Here is an 18,469-nt window from a genome sequence, read left to right on the forward strand (position 1 = left end):
GGCTGTGCTGTATCCCTGCACAGGATCTGGTTCCGCACACCCTGCCGGGAGGGGAACACCTCATCCCGCGAACCTCTGCCGACTGCACCTCCCCTCTGCGCCAGAACGGCGCTTGTGCCCGTTCCTCTCCTGCCGGTCCCCTCCGTTCCTCCGCCCGTTGTGCCCCGTCACACCCGCGCTGGCCCCGTTCCACCGGCTCGGACATTCACGGGGCCGCTGCCGGGAAGCGCCTCCGGCCGCCGGGGAGCAGCTGCTTCCGCCTTTCCCGCCGCGGGGCTGCCCGGTCGGGGTGCGGCGGCCCCCGGGCGGAGCCGGGCTGGGCGGAGACCCGGCGGGCTCCCGGTGTCCCTCTGGGCGGCGGCAGGGGGCGATGCCGGTCCCGTCCCCACGCTGTGGCCGCTCTGGGCCGCGCCTCTCTCTGGGCCGGGCCCCTCCTGAGCCCTGGCGGCCGCCGTCCGGGCGCGCGTGCGCTCGGGGACGCGCGGGGCGGGGCCGGGCCGGGCGGTGCGCGCGGCGCGGTGCGGCGCGGTGCGGTGCGGCGGTGCGGAGGCCCGGAGGCATGGCGGACTATCTGATCAGCGGGGGCACCGGATACGTGCCTGACGACGGGCTGACGGCGCAGCAGCTCTTCAGCTGCGGCGATGGACTCACCTACAAGTGAGCGGGGACGGGACGGTGCGGTGCGGTTGCGGTGCGGTGCAGTGCGGTCCGGTCCGGTCCGGTCCGGTCCGGTCCCGTCCCGTCCCGTCCGGTCCCGTCCGGTCGCTGACGCCTCTCCCCTTGTTATCCCTGCAGCGATTTCCTCATCCTACCGGGGTACATCGACTTCACGGCGGACCAGGTGGTGAGTGGCTGGACTGGAGGAGCGGGCCGGTGCCGGTGCCGATGCTGGTGCCGGTGCCGCCGCTCACCCCCTGCTCGTCTCCCTGCCAGGACCTGACCTCGGCGCTGACCAAGAGGATCACCCTGAAAACCCCGCTGGTCTCCTCCCCCATGGACACGGTCACCGAGGCCAGCATGGCCATCGCCATGGCGGTGAGTGCGGCCCCAAAGGGCGGGCACGGCCCAGACCGCCCCTACCGGGAAATACCGTGCGGAGCACCGGGCTGCCTGCTGGGGGGTCCCCCAAACACTCCAGAGAACCCCCGCAGCCCCCTGAGGCGCCCTGCCCGTCCTCACATTGTCACAGCAGCTCCGCAGCGTGGGGTGGCCCAGCTCTCCGGGCCCGGCTGCTGGATCTGTAGCATCTCACAGCCGCCTTTGCGTTACAGCTGACCGGGGGAATCGGGTTCATCCACCACAACTGCACCCCGGAGTTCCAGGCTAACGAGGTGCGGAAGGTGAAGGTGAGTGGCTGGACCGAACCGAACCGGGCGCTGTATAAATAACCATCAGTGGAGTTTGGCACTGCTGAAGGAGCTGTGAGGCTGTTAAATTGTGCCAGCTCTTGATGTTTCAAAACACTTGAGTTTGCTCTTGTTGTGTGTGAGCCACTGTCCCACATGCAGCCTGGGATCTGAGAATCTCCAGGCCCTCCTAGCGTGGGAATATTCCCTGTAATTTCAGGAAGGAGGTTTTAACTCTTGGGAATCCAGCACTCCTTGGGTGAGCCTTGGTGCTGGTTTGGGAATCACCCTGTTGGTGAGCATGTGTCCAGGCTGGGTGGTTTCAGACCTTTGTGAGCAGCCATAGTAACCACCGGGTGTCTGTCTGGCTTTGGCTCACTTTGGCGTTGCTGCTCACCCTGTCTGCTGAATCTGCCTCTTTTCAGAAATATGAGCAAGGATTCATCACAGACCCCGTGGTGCTGAGCCCCAACGACCGAGTGCGAGATGTGTTTGAAGCAAAAGCTCGTCACGGATTCTGTGGGATTCCCATCACAGACAACGGGAAGATGGGGGGCAAGCTGGTTGGGATCATTTCATCTCGAGATATTGATTTCCTGAAAGAGTCAGAGCATGACTTGCCTCTTGGTGAGGTGAGATGGGCTGGTGAGCAGCCAGGGGATGGGAGCGGTGTGTTGGGAAGCCATGTGGCTGCTGATAAGGAGAAGGGTGAGTGTGTGGTTGCCAGGATGCTGCACCAGCAGGAGGGAGCAGCTCCACGTTGGCTCTGCAGGTTTGCCTCTCACTGTATTTCCAGGGCAGAGCATCTCATTCATCTGTGCCCTCTGCAGTGCAGGTACAGGAGAGCGGCTGCACAGTGTCCACATGACTCCTCCTGCAGGATTACCTTTTGGTGTGGTGGAAGCCATCCTGTCTACAGCTGATGCACTCCTCTGGTTCAGGCATTAATTCCTGACATTCCTGACTGATACTCTGGTCCCACCTCGCCTGCTCTGGTGCTGGCCAGGGCTGTAGCAGCTGCACTGTGCCCAATAAGCCCTCCAGATGCCAGTCTGCCTTTTCTGGAGTGCCCTTCCCTTCCCTGTCTGCCTCATCAAGGCTACTTGCTTCTTAAAATAACTCCCTGAACCTGGATATTGGCAGTTTCACCCTTATAGTGCTGCACTGCCAAAACTCCCCTCATACAGGAGAGTGTTCTCCATGATGCAGATTCCTGCTGGTTCTGGTATTCCTGTTACAGGAGCTGTGTAACTGTAGAGCTGTGGTGCTGTTAGGTTACACCACTGCTGCCTCTTGGCCAGGGTCTGCTCTTGACTCACAACTATTTTTAGCTCTTGCTGACCGAACCTGGTATCACATGCTCATTCCGTGTTTGGTTTGAAATCGCCTATAAATACCTGTAACAAGAATCTTAAACCAGGAGCTGGTTATAAAAGTGCACGTGGCCCTCTGAAGCAATGCTCTCCCATTCAGAGGATCTGGATAAGAATCTCCTCTCATCCTTTACCTGCACTGCAGATCTGGAAGCTTGCTGCTGTTAGCCTTGGGTGCTTGCTTTTCTCACCAGGCAAGGCTGGGGAGATGGAATGGTCTCCTAGATCTCTCCTCACTCACTGTCCAGCTGAGCTGAACTGCTCTTTGCCATCCACTTAAGTACACAGGTCTCCTACAGGTTGGAAAACTCATGGATCCCACAGGCTTAGGGAGTGTGGTGGGATAAGTCTGTGATTCTTTAGCCTTCTCCTAAGGTACAGGTTCTGTCATGGGATTTTGGGTAGATGCAGGCAGGGCAAACCTCTTTCCTGATGCAAAATAGATGTCTTACTATATAAATAACCAAAACATTGCCTATGGCAACATCCCACGGGAAATTTGTGATTGCAGAATGCTGTGGGTGGGAAGGCACCTCAAGGTCTCTTGTCAGGCCTTCTGCTCTAGGCCTGTTAAGCTGGAGCAGGTTGTGTGGTGCTGTGTCTGTGCCTCCAAGGATGGAGAGATTTCAGTGCCTCTGGGCTGCTCTTCCAGTGTTTGACCTGTTTTCTGAACACCACATCATTCCCATGTTCCAGCTGTGTTCGTTGCCCTGTGCCTTTCCGCTGTGTTTTGGTGTTTGTTTGTCAAGAGTGAGTGTGTTTGGTTGGTTTCAAGTGACTTGTTTGACCCTTTGACCTTGCCAGCAGCAGGTGGGTCTGAGCAGAGCCCTTCCCTGGCCTGTGTGCTGGGGAGCACAGCCTGAAAACAAGCTTGGGGGTGGCATTCCTGCCAGAACAACCTGGGACTCTGGAGGTGTCTGCAGCACTTGTTTGCCTGCACTCTGTTAAAAGGGAGGGCTGTTTGGGTGACATCTCAAACCAGGGTCATCTGAGAGTTGTCTTGTTGCTGCTAGGTGTTTTCCCACAGCTTGTAGAACCCATCTGCCATCTCTTGTTTTCACCACACTGATAGGCTCAGGGCTGGTGGCCACTGCTCGCACGAGGAGAGTGGACTGGGGGCTCTTCCTGCATGTTTCTGGAGGTGTTTTGCTGTGCTGTGGGCTCCTTTGTCTGTGGAGCACCCACACAGCTGCTGGGGGGTGTTTGACGTGGGCAGAGGGCCTTGGTATTTTCAGATCAGTGCGAAGGAGTTCTTGTGACTTTTTGTTTTCTGCCTCCCACCAGATTATGACAAAGCGGGAAGATCTTGTTGTGGCCCCGGCTGGCGTAATGTTGAAAGAAGCAAATGAAATTCTGCAGAGGAGTAAAAAAGGTACCTGTGAACGTCTGCGATATGAGAGGGAGCCTTGGAAGTGCTGGGCTGGGAGCTAGAGTGGGTAAGCGTGGGAGGGCTGTGTTCCCAGCACGAGGAGAGAACAGTGAGGAGACGGTGCCCGCAGCCCTCTGCCAGGGTACAGGGTTCACATGCGTTCATCTCAAATCTGTTTGTGGCTGATGGATTCTTGGCAGCCCAGGAGCTGAAGAGTGCTTGGATGTCCAGCCACGCATCTTCAGTTTTCTGCCCTGGCCTTCATACTTTGGCACTCAGCTCAGTTCCATTAGTATTGGATAGCTTGACTTCTAACACAGTGCTATGGGTCTAATTATTAAAAACGTAATCTTTTTCTGTGGCTGATGAGAGGATACCAACTCCTTCTCCAGTCCTACAGACTCCTTGCTCTCTTTCCCAAGCCAGGGCTGCTGGCATCCCTGGCCAAGCAGGATGTGCTGACACACCTCTTTGAGACTCCACTTTATACCAGTTGCTGCCTGCTTCTGGTCTGCTGTGCTGCTCCAGGCTAATGTCTGTCTCCTGCAGAAGTCTGCAGTGATATTCTTTCTGTTTTAAGGCAAGCTGCCAATTGTTAATGAAGATGACGAGCTGGTGGCTATAATTGCCCGCACTGACCTCAAGAAAAACCGGGACTATCCTCTGGCTTCTAAGGATTCCAAGAAGCAGCTGCTCTGTGGTGCTGCTATTGGGACTCATGAAGATGATAAGTACCGGCTGGACCTCCTGGTGCAAGCTGGCGTGGATGTGGTGGTGCTGGTGAGCCACCATCCCATTGCCCTGGGGTGTTTGGGTGGGCTGAGCATCCAGTTTGAGTGAGTGGCACTGGCAGAAGCACAGCTCTTGCTGTCTCAGTTACAGACCCTCTGGTGTTAAAATATGGCAGTTTGTTGACCTCTCAATCCTGCTCAGGTTGGAGTCCTCAAATACAAGGGTTTCCTCTTGCCTGGGAACCTTTTTGGCCTCAAGGGAGTATGTGGGGTGCATCAAAGCCGTGAATACTGGGAAGAGAAACACTGTCAATTAACACAGCATCTTCTACAAATACTTCTTGCAGCCTTACCCCATCCTCTGGTGTTCCCAACTGGTTTTGAATATTCCACGGCTTACAGTTTCCCTTGGAGGGTCTGGTGTTTGTTACTGTGTTACTCTCTTGACCCGGTGTTGAGGAGTGGTCAGCCCAGAGCTGCTCTGCTCATCTCCCCTCCTGTCACGTAGGTGTTTGGGCACAGCCATCACTGCTCCTGCTTGTATGTTTTTTTCATCAGTTGTCAGCACGCGAGTCCTCTGTGCTCGGAGGGCACGGCACGGTGGCATTGCAGCTGGAAATGTTTAACAGGCACAGGGAGCTGGACAGGCCATGGGGATTGGCAGGGCCCAAGCATTTGGGGCTCAACATCTGTGGTTTCTGCTGATCTGCCTCACAGCAGGGAGAGGTGCCATCCCCCCCACCAGTAGGTGCCCTATTGGGTTCCTAAGGAACATTCACCATGTCACCTGTAGTTTGGTGTCCTGGTGGCAGTGTTCTTACCCAAAGCCAGATGTGCTGTTTGTTTCCTACTGTGGAAGTCACAGGATTTAAATATGAGGGATATTACTGAGGTCTTCATGCCAAACTGCCTTGCTCAGGGAAGCTATGTTATATTCTTAGCAGCAGCAGCTTCCCCTCTGGTTCTGTGCTCAATTTTGCCCACTTAGCCAGTTTAGCAGAGACCACAGTAAGCAGAGTGAAGAGGCTCTTCCAGAACTATATTCATAATTTTTGTAGAAGTTCTCATTGAAATTGATTTTCTTTCTGTTGCAGGATTCCTCTCAGGGGAACTCCATCTTCCAGATCAATATGATAAAATATATTAAGGAGAAATACCCCAACCTACAAGTTATTGGCGGAAATGGTAGGCATGTGTTGAAGACTGTTCTTGTCATTAAATTAGGTTTGCTTTTTAGATATAGTGGGAGCTGCAGGGAACGAAACGTTTTTCTCGATAAATGTCTGTGAACCTAGAATGGTTTCTTTTGGTTTATGGAATAGACCAAGACCACTCTGCAGACACGGGGCTGTACTCTGCTGCTGCCACAGCTGCAGATACTTTGAAACCTCCGTTCTGCAGCACAGTGCACTACAGTCCTCTGTAGCCTGTGCCACATTAGCTTCTTTGGCTTGCCAGCTTAAAAATGTTGGATGATCATAATAATAACGAACATGGTTTAATGGGGAAATCTGGGGGACGTTTTCCCTGCCACTTGACAGCAGAGTCTAGAAATCCCAATCCTTACCTGACTGATGTGTTAGTGGTGCTGCTGTTAAGCCTGTGCTCTGCTCTCCTGATCAGCTGTGGCACAAAGAGCACTTGGCACCCTGCAGTGGCCTCTGCTACCTCAGCCTTTGGCTGTGAGTGTTGCAGCATAAGCTAAAGATCAGTGTCTCACCCTCTGGAGACAGCAGGGACAGAAGCTCACTGCTGCTCTCACAGGTAGCTTGGTACCAGTGGGCAGCCAGGCCTGGCTCTGACACAGGGTAGAGGACATTTGTGGCCCCAGAGGAAGTGACAGGGCAGAGTGGTGTTATGTGCAAATCTATTTGTCTCTCTTCAAACCAGTTTCTGCTCCCCACAGTTGTGACTGCTGCTCAGGCCAAGAACCTCATTGACGCAGGGGTTGATGCCCTGAGAGTCGGGATGGGCAGTGGCTCCATCTGCATCACACAGGAAGGTGAGAGACCTCAGCTGCCTCCTATATAGGCTGAAGACATCTGTTTAATAGCAATTCCCTGCTGAAAAGCAGCACAGCCGGGATGGACTTCTCCCATTGCAAGGGCAGTGTCCAGCAGAAAGCTGTCTTTCACCCACTTTGTCCAGGACATTCTCATCACCTGGGTCAAACCTTTGGGGTGGCAGCAGCAGCAAAGGCACCTCCCAGTACTGACCAAGGCTGAGTAGAGCAGGTGTGGCATATGTGGCTTTGTCCCCGAGGAGCTGCTGGCTTGGTGTGGGATGGGACTGGTGGGCAGCTCTGCAGGAAGGGGGGCTTTCTGGATGCCCAGCACTGAGGGGTGCAGAGCACTGGGTTGCCTGTGCTCCACGTCCCTCCGGCAGTGGTGTGCGTGGTGCTTGGACATTGGTCTGCTGGGCTTGATACCTTTATGTAGTTTCCAGGCCATAATGGGGCTTTTGGCTGTTGTCTCTGCAGTTAGCCAGAGCTTGTGAGGGGCAGAGGCCACGTCAGCCTTAGCTGTGAGGTGGAGAAGTGTGTCCCCAGGAGCTGGAGAAAGGCTGCCTTGAGAACAGGCTCTGTCATTCCTTGTGTTTCGAATGTGGCAGGTGAGGTGTGTAGAGGTGTGGTGCAAGGTGCTGAGCCACAAGCACAGCCCCTCTCTGCTCTGCTCCTTGGTCCTTGCCACAGGAGGCAGCAAAAGAGGACAGCTGAGGGCTGAAGGTGCTGCATTAGCTCTGCCCATTCCAGAGTGGAGCCTCCTAGCAGCTCTGGACCTGGGCTGCATTCCTGCTTTGCGTGCAGTGGGAGTGCTGGCTGTGGGGGAGTTCCCAGCCAGGGCAGTTTGTCTCAGGTCACCTTCCCAGGGAGGTTGTGGTGTCCTTGGGGTGATGCTTTCATAGCCAGAGCAGAGCCAGGATGCATGTGTCCTATGCTGGCTCCAGAGCTCTGGACCTGCTGAGGTATGCTCTGCTGCAGCATGCTGAAGGTCTCCAGAGGGTTTCCCCCTGCTGCTGTGGGAGGTGGGGTTGGGTGCTGGTTTTGGGAAGGAAACAGAGTAAATAGAACATGGTGCTTCACAGTAGGCATGGTTGCAAAACTCTTAACTGCAGCTTTCCAGGTTTTTGGCCCTCTCTGGGCAAGAACTCTTTTTTTAGGTTAGGGGGTCACCTCTCTGGGTGGCTGCTGGGGTAGGGTGAGCATGCACTGTGCACAGGCAGACCTGTCTGGCTGAGTTCTGGCTTGGCTCAGGCTAGGAAGGGTTTGCAAGGTCAGCTCTGTCCCACACCGTATGCTCTGCCTAGTAGTAGGTCACTGCTAGGGTCCTTTGTTCTGCTGCTGTTCTTCTGTCTCTAAAATGTGTGTTTGTTTTTGTTTAGCTGCTCCAAAGATCCCTCCAGACCTAAAGTCCCACAGCCCCAAATGCCCTTCTACTGTCACGGGCACCTATAGTAAGTCACTTGCCCTGTTCCCAACCCTAATTATGTGTCTTGAAGCAGGACCCTAATTTGGCTGCACATGGCCCTACTGCTTGTTTGAGAATAATTTAGCTGTAGATGCACTTGGGGTTTTGTGGCTTTGGATACTGGTTTTGAATCTGAAATGGAAGCTGAGAAGCCTTTCTGAATTTCTAAAGCAGGGTCTGAATTGTCAAAGCTGAGGCCACTCAGGCTTGTCCACCCTCTACTCCTAAATCCAGCTCAGGAGCCTGACTTGAGCTTCTGTCTGCATCTTCTGGATTTCTAGCTGGGCATGGCCCTGCTGGTCCAGTACTGGGAGGTGATCCCTGAGCAGTCCTCAGTCCTGCTCTTAACTCTGCCCCCGTTGTGGGTAAGTCCTGCACTGGCTAAACCTCACTTAGAGCTGGTTACTGGGGCTACAGGGACTGAAGTGTGTGCAGCCACCTTGGCAGCTGCTCACCAGAACTACATCTTTCCCCACTGACCCTTGATCCCCGTGTGGAGAGAAAGGGCCCTTCCTGCCCAGCACAGGGTGCAGCTGTGTCTGCTCTGTACTCTGATGCTTCCGGATCAAGCAGCCACCTGCAGTCAGCCTTGGGCTTTGTCCTTTCTCCCAGATTTGAAGCACCTCAAAGGGAAAGAGGTTTCCCTTGAAGATCCCAGAAGGTTTTCTCTAGCAGATGGTCTTGTAGGAGCACCCTTTGCAGATACACTAAAAAAGACAAACCTTCACCTCCACCACTCGATGTGTGTGTGCTCTGAGCCCTGCTTTGGAAGCCTGTGCTCTGGAGCTGTGGCACTGGGCACTGGGACAGTCAGAACAGTGTGATGCTCCCAGGGGCCCTGAGCCACACTGCTCCATAAAGGGCTGGTCTCTGTGGTCGCTGTTGTGAGGTTTCTGCAGGCCTGGCACAGTCCTGTAGGCACTGGGCTCCAGGGAGCTCTTCCTTGCAGCATTTTGCAGCTGCAGTGTGGCCTTCAGCAGCGCGGTACCGAGCGAGACCATCTCTTTAGGACTAACAGCATTCATCCTACAGCTGGCAGACTCTCCCTGGCTGGCTGAGCCCAAGCTTAAGGCTGAGTTTGATTAAATCCAGACCATCCCAGCCTGGAGTCTGGCCTCCCTCTCTTAGCAGCTGCTGCTGAGCACCAGGAGCAGAGCAACTGCAGACTCCGGGCCTCGGGATGTGCACTGCCAGTGCTGCTGCCAGGCAGGCTCAGCCATGCCTGGAGTTCACGCTCCTGAGTACTAATCCTGCATGGCCATAATCTTACCTGGTGCCTCAGACTAACTGTGACTGGAGAAAAGTCATCTGGTTAAATGTGGGGAAAGGAAGGCTCCCTGAGAGAAGCTTCTCTCAGTGTACTTGCATGCCTCTGCCTGACAGATGTGTTACATGATGTGCCTGGTGCTGTTTTCCCTGTGCCACAGGAACCCTCTTAACTGCTGGCAATGGGGAAGAGCAGGTAAATCCAAAGCTAATCACTCCTTTCCCAGGGGGCAGCTAAACTTGACAGAATCCTCGCAGTGTTGCAGGGCGGGAACATAAATTATTTCCTGTAAGCCATTAAATCAATTCCTGCCCATTTCCTTTTCCTCTGCTGCATGTGTTTTTATGTGTGCAGATGTATATATATAAATACATACATATATATATATATATACACACACACATCCCAGCTCTCTCCCAGCCAGCTGCCTTTCCATGCAAGGGGCACATCATGCAGCTTCTGGCTACACGAAGAAGAGGTCTGGCACTGCTAGGAGAGAGTGAGCGGTGGGACATGGCTACATGCCAGGGATGCTCTGGAGAGGAGCTTCTGGAGTTTGCTCCATTTTCTTCCCAAGCTCCCCACACGTCTGCTGTGCAGTGGGGTGAACCACGAGTCTCAGCTGATCCCAAGCAATCAGGCAAAGACCCCAGTCCCGAGGCCACCCACATCTTTATTTGGAATCAAGGGCTGTGAGAATGTCCCAGCAGGCATCTCCTGGGCATCCCACTTCTCTTGCAACTCGGCCTGGGGAAGGAGCATCCAGGGATTTGTGCATTCCTGAGTGCTGGAGCATGTGTGTGCTGGAAGCCTGAAGGGTCTGCTGGGGAGGGAGCACGCTGCTGCCTGGGTGCTGACCCTTTCTCTGCTCTCTCCTCACTGCAGTGCTGGCGTGCGGCCGCCCCCAGGCCACGGCAGTGTACAAGGTGTCCGAATATGCCAGGAGATTCGGCGTCCCCGTCATCGCTGACGGAGGGATCCAGACGGTCGGGCACATCGCAAAGGCCCTGGCGCTCGGGGCCTCCACAGGTGAGTGCTGCTCGGGGCAGCCAAGTGCTGTGTGTTGTAGGAAATCTCCTAGGAAGGGTTTCCATAGGGCATCCAGATTCCAGGCACAAGGGTGGGGGCCATAGGGAGGTGCCCCAGGGTTTTTGCAGCCACTGCCTTCCTGCTGCTGACATGCTGCCCTTTGTGGTCTCCCGTGCCAGTGATGATGGGCTCTCTCCTTGCTGCCACCACTGAGGCCCCAGGTGAATACTTCTTCTCAGATGGAATAAGGCTGAAGAAGTACCGTGGCATGGGCTCACTGGATGCCATGGACAAGAACTTGGGCAGCCAGAACCGGTATTTCAGGTAAGAGATGGTGCTTTGGGGCAGCAGATAAGCTTCTGGGGCTTCTCTGCTTCACAAGCTTGCTTGATTTGTGTTTCCTTGGTTTGTGCTCCCATCCAGTGAGACAGACAAAATCAAAGTTGCCCAAGGGGTCTCTGGTGCAGTGCAGGACAAGGGCTCTATCCACAAGTTCATTCCATACCTGATTGCTGGGATCCAGCATTCCTGCCAGGATATTGGTGCCAAGAGCCTGACCCAAGTCCGGTGAGTGCTTCCCCTCGCTTCTGCTCTCGTTAGGCCACAGTGCTGCCATTTGGGGCCTCCAGGCAAGCTGTACCCATGCTGTGGTGTGTTCTCCATGGCCTGACCTTGCTGTAGCCCTCTTCCCTCATCTCCAGTGGACATTGCATTGTAAGACTTGGCAGCCCTGGGGGTGCAGGAGCATGGTCTCCTGTGGCATATTTTGCTGGTTGGGCCTGAGTTGGTGGAGTTACTGAACTCTGCAGAGCTCTTGGGGGGTACAGCAAAGACCATTCTGGCCATAGCTGGGAGAACCCTTGTCCCTGCTGGATGTGTGCCAGAGCACTGTTGTCCCTGGACTCTGACTGCCATGTGATGGATGTCCTCCCCCCTCAGAGCCATGATGTACTCGGGAGAGCTGAAGTTTGAGAAGAGGACGACGTCTGCCCAGGTGGAAGGAGGGGTGCATGGCCTCCACTCGTAAGTGCTGCTGACAGGACCCTTGTCTCCCCAGGCTGGGCATTGCAGGAGAGGAGTTAAGTGCTGCTGTCCTGTGCCTCAGCTGATGAGCCAGTGTGCTGCTGGCTTCACCTCCTGCTGCAAGCTGGGCTGAGCAGATGAGCCACTCAATACCAGCGTTCTGGGGCTCCTCCCCGACGTGGGCCTGCAGGCCAGGCTGTGCCTTTGGTCCTTGCCCTGGTCCAGCTGGTAAAAGGGCTCTTTGGTTTGCTGCTCCCCTCCAGGTATGAGAAGCGCCTCTTCTGAAGGAGTTCTGTCTGTCTGTGTCATCGTGCCACTCAGCCCTGTGCCACCCTGCATGGGAGCTGCTCTTGCTGCAGAAGTGCCATTACTCTGTGGACTGCCTGAAGCTCCCTGTGTCCCTTGGCTGCTTCCTCACCACCCGAGAGGGCCTGTCCTCAGCCCAGGAGCAAAGATTCCGGGCTGGTGCCTGGGGCCTTACACGTGTTGGCCGCGTTTTACAATAAAAGAAGAAAATATGTGCAATTGGTGTCAGCCCCCAAGCCCCTTTTCCTTCTGTATTGCCTGGCTTCTCCTTTCCTGGCTCTCCCCTTCCCTTCCTGTACCCTCTTGGGAGCCGTTGATGGCCCCACAAAGGAGAAGCAGGGAAGGAAAAACCCCTTGACAGGACTGAGTGGATAATGCACTATGGGGTGTTTAAAATCTTTTAAACTGAGACCAGAAAAAAAAAAAATCTGGCTGCTGGGCAAGAAAGCAAATGAATGTCACAGGGTTGGTAAGTACTGCTGGGAGCTGCCCAAGTCAGTAGTTGCAACCACGCTGCCTCAGGACTCTGCCCAGCCCAGCTGCTGCAGTAAGCAGGCAGGTGGTTTTGTATGTGCACAGCCCCACAGACACCTCTGGAAATGCTCTGCACTGCAGCTGTGTACACACACCAGGAGGTCTCCCCACACTTGGGTCTTCACCAGTCTGCTTTTCTGCGCCTGGATGCCTCACACTGTCCCCACAAGCCCCCATTGCAGGGGGTGAGGGGAGCACGGAACATTTGCACGGGCTTCACATACCCCTTGTTTGCCAGGGGTGACTGTGGGGACAGTCAGCTTGAAAGAGCACAATAGGAAGCTCAGAGGTTCTGGAGGGGGAGGTGGCTGTGTTTGTAAACACTTGACCTGGCAACAGTAGGTGCCAAATGTATTTTATGGTGTCTCAGCCCACCCCCAGCACATGCAGATATCACTCCTGCCGCAGAGCGCGTGTTTAACATCAGCGTTTTCTGTCTATAATGCTGATTGGGAAAAAAGAAACAAAAAAACAACCCATCACACTGCAGCAGGATGATGTCAAATCAGATTTACACAGGCTAAAACCTGAGCCTTGAATTGCATCACCATGTCAGTGTCAAACATTAATTAAGGCAGCCGGCTCATTAAGCACAGCCAGCCCATGGTCTGCCTTAAGGTTGGGGACTGCAGCCCCACCCCTGCCCTCCTTGTACCCAGGGAGGTGGCAGGGTTTGGGGCATGAGGGTACCCCCGGGCCCAAGGGTGGCATCCACAACCATGAACCAGTGCAATGTGGTGTTGGGGAGGACAGGACAGTGACACTCACCATGTCCCCTGTGGAAGGTGAGCCTGCAGGGAGACAGGGTGCAGCACCCAGAGACCAACTGCAGCACGAAGGGTCACAGCTGCTCTTGAGGGGGTTTTACGAAGCCCTGCAGGGAGCCCGAGTAGGCCAGTGCCATCTGGGATGTGCCAGATCCTGGTGCTGGATGTGTTCAGGGAGCTGCTGGCAGGTGGCACTCCAGACACCACACACTGCCCAGGGAGCTGGCCCACAGCTCCCCACACCACCCAGCCAGCCCCATGGTGGCAGCCAGCACAGTCACCCCAGGCGTGCCCTGCTGTGCATTAACCACCACACAATCACTCTGTACCACCCACATACGTGTATTTTCCTTGTGGAGTCCAAAACGTGCCCAGGGGCATGCAGGTCACCCGGTCATCAGCCCCCACCCTACCCCGGGGCCATGGCTTCTTGCTGCTGAGGCACCAGGCACCACCTCAGCAGGAAGGCAGGGCCGTGGGTGCGGTGCTGCAGTGCCCTCCAGCCCTCAGGAGGCTGAGAGGCCAGGACCTCGGGGCACAGCTGAGCCCACGCACTTCGCAACACTCCCTGTGTGCAGAGCCACCACCAGCTCCAGCAGCTCCGGCAGACTTCCGAGGTTTGAAGCATTTCTCCACTGGGAGCAGTGAGGCTCGAGGGCTCCAGGCAGGTGAGGGAGGAGCCACTCAGCCCACAGCTGTGGTGGGCAGCGCCTACATCCCCGTGTAGATGCCCCGTGGAGGAATGAGCCCGGCAGCTGCCCTGCGCTTTTCACTTGTTAGGAAGTTGAAGGTTGCACACGCGTTTGGCTGTGAAACAGAAAAGGGAGGGACTGAAGCCCCAGCCCTCGGGCTGCAGGCGCAGCCCTTCCCCGCGGACACACGACTTCCTCTCACCGTGTCCTGCACCTCCACAGCGATCCCACACTGCCGCATCTGCTTCAGCACGGCGGGGTGAAGCCGCTCCACCCTGTCTCCTGTGCCCAGCACCAAGATCTCTGCAACCAGAAGAAGACCGCAGAGAAGAATGGGCAGGGGACTGCTTGGGCTTCTTTGGCCCCGACCTGCCCTCCCTGCAGGGGCCACCAGCCCCACAGAAGCCCAGATAAGGGAGGAGCTGCCCAGCCATGTCCCTGACTGCATGGGGCCCCAGCTACCCCACGTACCTATCTGGGGCTCCAGCAGCCGGAACAGCGACAGACTCTCGTGCGAGATGTCCTTGTAGGAGCCCACCTGTGGGGACAGGGAATGCACTGAGTGGGGCTGACGCCCCAGGGGCAGGCTGAGCAGTCCCTGCCCCACCGCTGGGCACTCACGTTCCACTGGAGGATGGCACGGGGCAGGATGGCGCAGGGCCCCACCACCAGATCCCCACTGACAGTGAAGCCGCGGTTGGTGTAGCCCTCGACGAACATCATGTTGGGGGTCTCCGGCTGCAGCACCGTCAGCCGCGTCCGCTGGTAGAGCTCATCGTCTGCCGGGGTGAGGCGGTGAGCCCGGCAAGGCACCCTGCGGGGAAGAGGAGTGGCTCGGACCTGTGGGACCCACAGCAGCCCCACAGCGAGCCCCACGGCCACCCCGCCGCTCCCCCCCGGCAGCCCCACACAGATCCCCGTGCCCAGAGCCGCTGCGAGCCCCACGGATACCCACAGTTACACCCCGTCGGCCCCACGGGCACCGCCCCGGAGGCCACACAGCGAAGCCCCCTGCCCAGCCCCAGGGTGACAGCCCCAGTGTCGGTGTCGGTACCCGCCCGCCGCCCGCCGTGCCGCCGGGCCCAGCAGCCGCAGAGCCGCCACCGCCATGGCCTCGCCGCCGCCGGAAGCGCAGAGCGCAGCGCCCCGAACGCGCCCCCTGGCGGTCGCCGCCGGTGAGAGGCAGGGACAGAGGCACCGGGGGCGGGCGCGGGGCCGGACCGGAGTCCCCGGGGCTCCCACCCCCTGCGGGGGGCGGTGGGGAGGGGCGCGTGCACACCCCCGCCCTACCACCACCCCACTGCCCCGCGTCCGAGCCCGCCCCGACCTGCTGCTCCCCGGCGGGCTGCTGCCGGCGCCGGAGCGAAACCGAAAGCGGCGGCGGGGCGATGAGCCACACGGCGGGAGCGGGGCACCGGGGGGGAGGGGGCACGGCGGGGTGCGGGGCCCCGGTTCTGCGGGGGTCCCGCCCGGGCGCCCCCATTCCCGCCGCCGGGAGGGCCGCGGACCGGCCCGGGCTGCTGCGCCGGAGGCTGCGGGGCCGGAGGTGAGCGGGGGGCGGGCGGCTGCCGGGCCCGGGTCCCCCCACACCGCGGGGGTCCGGGCCGGGGCGGCGGGAGGGAGCGGGACCGGGGCTGGTCTGCACTCCCGTCCCGCATCTGCGGGGCGCCCGCCGGTCCCCGCGCCTTGCCCCCCGCTGTGCCCCGGGGCTGCCCCGGACAGCTGGGCACGGCTCTGCCCCAGTCCCGAGCCCCCGGTACGGTGTGTGCCCCGCCGTGGGGCTTCTGCTGCCAGCCGGGGCTGAGCCCCCTGGGCTGCCGCCGTGCCTTCCCTGCCCCGAGCACGGGGCTGCCCGGTTGTTCCTCTTCCCCCTCCCCCCTATGCCACACTCGGTGGAGCAGGTGGGAGGGGATCTGGGGGCTCAGGGGGTGGCCTGGGGCCGGGGACTCACGCCCCCACCCCGTGCTGCCCACCCGGGGCCAGCCAGAGTCCCCGCAGGTATTGACGAGTGCCCTAGCATCGAGGACAGCACCTATCCCACTGCCGTGATGGTGTCAGGAGTCCCCATCACCCCAGGGACGGGCACCCTGGGGCAGAGTCCGGGAGCCCCTCGGAGAGCCCCGTGTGAGCCCCACGTGGGGTTCCCCGAACAGTTTCACTTCCCCCACGTCGGCTGCCCGAGAGCCGTCTTGCCAGGGCCGGGTGGCAGAGAGCTGGTGGCTTTGGCAGCAGTGGGGCCATGCCATGCCGTGCCACGGTCTGGCGCAGGTGTCGGGGCATGTGCCCTCCCTGGGGGACAGCTCAGGTTTCTGGGCCCCGCCGGGGGCTACTGGACTGGCACCAGATGCTCCAGCCCCACTGGGGCTTTGTTCAGAGATGTTTCCTTTTGGCTCGCCCGCGCAGCCCTCCCCTTGGCACCCGGCCCACAGTGGAGCCAGCAGCACAACTCCAGCCTCTGCCAGCACCCCCGGCCACAACCGGCCTGGCTGCAGCTCCCAGGCGGCTCCTGTGTCTCGGTCCCTGGTGGTAAGTCGCCCTCTTCCCCCTTGGCTCGCTGGCCGGCATGGCAGTGGCCCCTGTGCCCATCCATCCACGGCGCCGGCGCGGGCAACGGAATCCCAAAAGCAGCTGTCCCCGCTGTGCCCAGCTGCCCTGGGGTTTCGTTACCCGCGCCCCCGCCTCGCCCCACAGGCCCCCCACCCACCCCGCTGCCCCACACCATGCCAGGCGCTGGGCATAACCTCTGTGGTGCCAGGGCAGCACAACACGAGAAGGGGAGTGCTGAGATGGGGGATGGCCAGTGCCTGGCCTCATGGCTCAGCCTTGCGTGCGGGGATGGGGGCTCGGCCGCTGTCTCATGCCCTCGATTGCTAAAAATAGCAGCTGGCTTCCTGAGGACTGACCGCCGGGTCGAGTGCGCTGAGTGGCAGCCCCTGCTGCTGGCCACAGCGGGGATGCGGCCACCTGCACTGAGGCAGCACAAGTCACAAGATGCTGCATGAGTTTCCTGCTGCTGCCCGCCCACGCCAGGCTCTCGCCACCCCTCTGCAGCCCCCCAGTGCCGTCAGGGACTGGGCAGGATTCATGTCCCCCAAGAGAGATGGCTTTGGAATGACACGATCACTCCCGCTGAGCGGGCAGCCAGAGAGCCATCGGGGATGTCGTGTCTGTCCAAAGCTCTTTCGGCACCGCCGAGAGTCCCCTCACATGCCACTGTGCTGCCAGGCCTCAGGTGGGACCCCCAGAACTATGGGGATGGGGACAGATCCAGTCTGGACCCTCACCCCAAGTGGTGACACAAGGTCCCGAGTGAGCTTCTAGCCCACACGGGTGCGTCCCCCCCGGCCGGCTGGGCAGGGGTCTGGGCAGCTCCTGCCCTGCGGACAGTCAGCAGTTGGTCTGGTGTGAGCAGCGATTCTCAGATCACCTCTTGGCTGTGGGTGGTGCAGGGAGCACCCCACCGCAGCATGGCCCTGCACTGCCGGGGGGGACGTATCCCCAGGGCTGCGGGCTCACACGGGCTGTGGGCTGCAGCACAGCCCCCCAGGACTTCAGATCTACCCACAGAGCCCCAAAATAAGCTCCTGGGTACCTGGCAGTGCCAATGCAGTGTACGAGTGTGCTGCCGGGATCTGCCCTCGCCCTGGCCCCCATCGCACACAAGCCCCGGAGGAACCGGTTTGGGCCCTGCGGGGAGCGCAGGAAGGGAAGGGCAGGAGGGAGGTCCCCAGGGACACGTGTTCTTGGCTGCTGCAGGGGCCACGATGGGGTTCAGCACTTCCTGGATACCTGCTCCCCACCAAGCAGCCTGGTGGCACAAGGATGGGGGCCTCTGCCAGTGCCCTTGTCCCCTGATCACAGCTGGCTTCAACTGCAGCCTAAGGGAGACAGGCAGCATGGGCCTCTCTCCCTCTGCTCAGGATACCACCGCCTTGGAGGAGCTCAGCTCTGCAGATGTCTCCAAGACAATGATGGTGAAATCTAATAATTTCCATCTCCTTCCTCCTGGGGCTGCTAAGCAGGACACTGTTCATGTGCTGGCAGCTGGAGCTGAGGCAGGAAGCAGGCTCAGAAGAGAGCACAGCACCCACATCTCATTGCCTATCATTGCAGAGCCCAGCTGTGATGGCAAACTGCACCTGATGATGAAGCTTCTCAACCATCTTGTCACCCCACAGCCAAGCCCTGGGGGCCTCATGAGTGGTGAGGCTTAACTGGTCAGTCTATGCCTGCAGCCAGAGTCTGCCTCACACTCTCCATCCAAATCCACCTGCCCAGGAATACCAACCCCCTTGCAGGGACCCTGTGGCCACCAGCAGTCAGGGTCAGCCTGGGCCTTGGGGCTGGATGTGCCATGCTGGTGGTGGTTTGGATGCACTTCTTGCCTGTTTGCTCTGAAGTGGTGGCAGCCACCTGGGCCTCTCTGACCCATCAGGCTACCAGTGGTGCTTCTGCTTGAGTGCCGGTGGTTTTGGTTTTGCCTGGGGACAGGCAGATGAAGCCCTGAGGGGGCTGAGGAGTGGTGCCCCATCCTCTCCGGGCTGGATCAGCCCCCATTCCCCAAC

At 58.5% G+C, this 18,469-nt stretch overlaps 3 protein-coding genes across 4 annotated transcripts; 2 read left to right on the forward strand and 1 right to left on the reverse strand.

Annotated features, from left to right (window-relative positions):
• Positions 1-481: 481 nt before the first annotated feature.
• On the forward strand, positions 482-12,130 carry IMPDH2 (inosine monophosphate dehydrogenase 2). Of its 2 annotated transcripts, XM_071756102.1 has the most exons (15): positions 482-657; positions 796-844; positions 934-1,035; positions 1,272-1,346; positions 1,772-1,978; positions 4,004-4,091; positions 4,669-4,868; positions 5,914-6,004; positions 6,726-6,821; positions 8,201-8,272; positions 10,439-10,582; positions 10,762-10,906; positions 11,006-11,149; positions 11,522-11,605; positions 11,869-12,130. In XM_071756102.1, exons 1-15 carry the CDS (start codon positions 560-562, stop codon positions 11,888-11,890), a joined length of 1,617 nt encoding a protein of 538 aa, XP_071612203.1. In that variant the 5' UTR covers positions 482-559; the 3' UTR covers positions 11,891-12,130. The 2 variants fall into 2 exon arrangements, with proteins under 2 accessions (XP_071612203.1, XP_071612204.1); XM_071756103.1 differs by lacking the exon at positions 8,201-8,272.
• Positions 12,131-13,533: 1,403 nt separating this feature from the next.
• On the reverse strand, positions 13,534-15,098 carry NDUFAF3 (NADH:ubiquinone oxidoreductase complex assembly factor 3). Its single transcript, XM_071756128.1, has 5 exons — positions 14,959-15,098; positions 14,526-14,718; positions 14,376-14,442; positions 14,107-14,207; positions 13,534-14,019 (listed from the first exon to the last, which is right to left on the reverse strand). Exons 1-5 carry the CDS (start codon positions 15,012-15,014, stop codon positions 13,924-13,926), a joined length of 513 nt encoding a protein of 170 aa, XP_071612229.1. The 5' UTR covers positions 15,015-15,098; the 3' UTR covers positions 13,534-13,923.
• Positions 15,099-15,308: 210 nt separating this feature from the next.
• LOC139801621 (uncharacterized) lies at positions 15,309-17,778 on the forward strand. Its single transcript, XM_071756108.1, has one exon. The coding sequence runs from the start codon at positions 15,785-15,787 to the stop codon at positions 16,904-16,906; it is 1,122 nt and encodes a 373-aa protein (XP_071612209.1). The 5' UTR covers positions 15,309-15,784; the 3' UTR covers positions 16,907-17,778.
• The last annotated feature ends 691 nt before the right edge of the window (positions 17,779-18,469 follow it).

This window comes from Heliangelus exortis, chromosome 12 (assembly GCF_036169615.1).
Source record: "Heliangelus exortis chromosome 12, bHelExo1.hap1, whole genome shotgun sequence".
NCBI classification, from domain to species: domain Eukaryota; kingdom Metazoa; phylum Chordata; class Aves; order Apodiformes; family Trochilidae; genus Heliangelus; species Heliangelus exortis.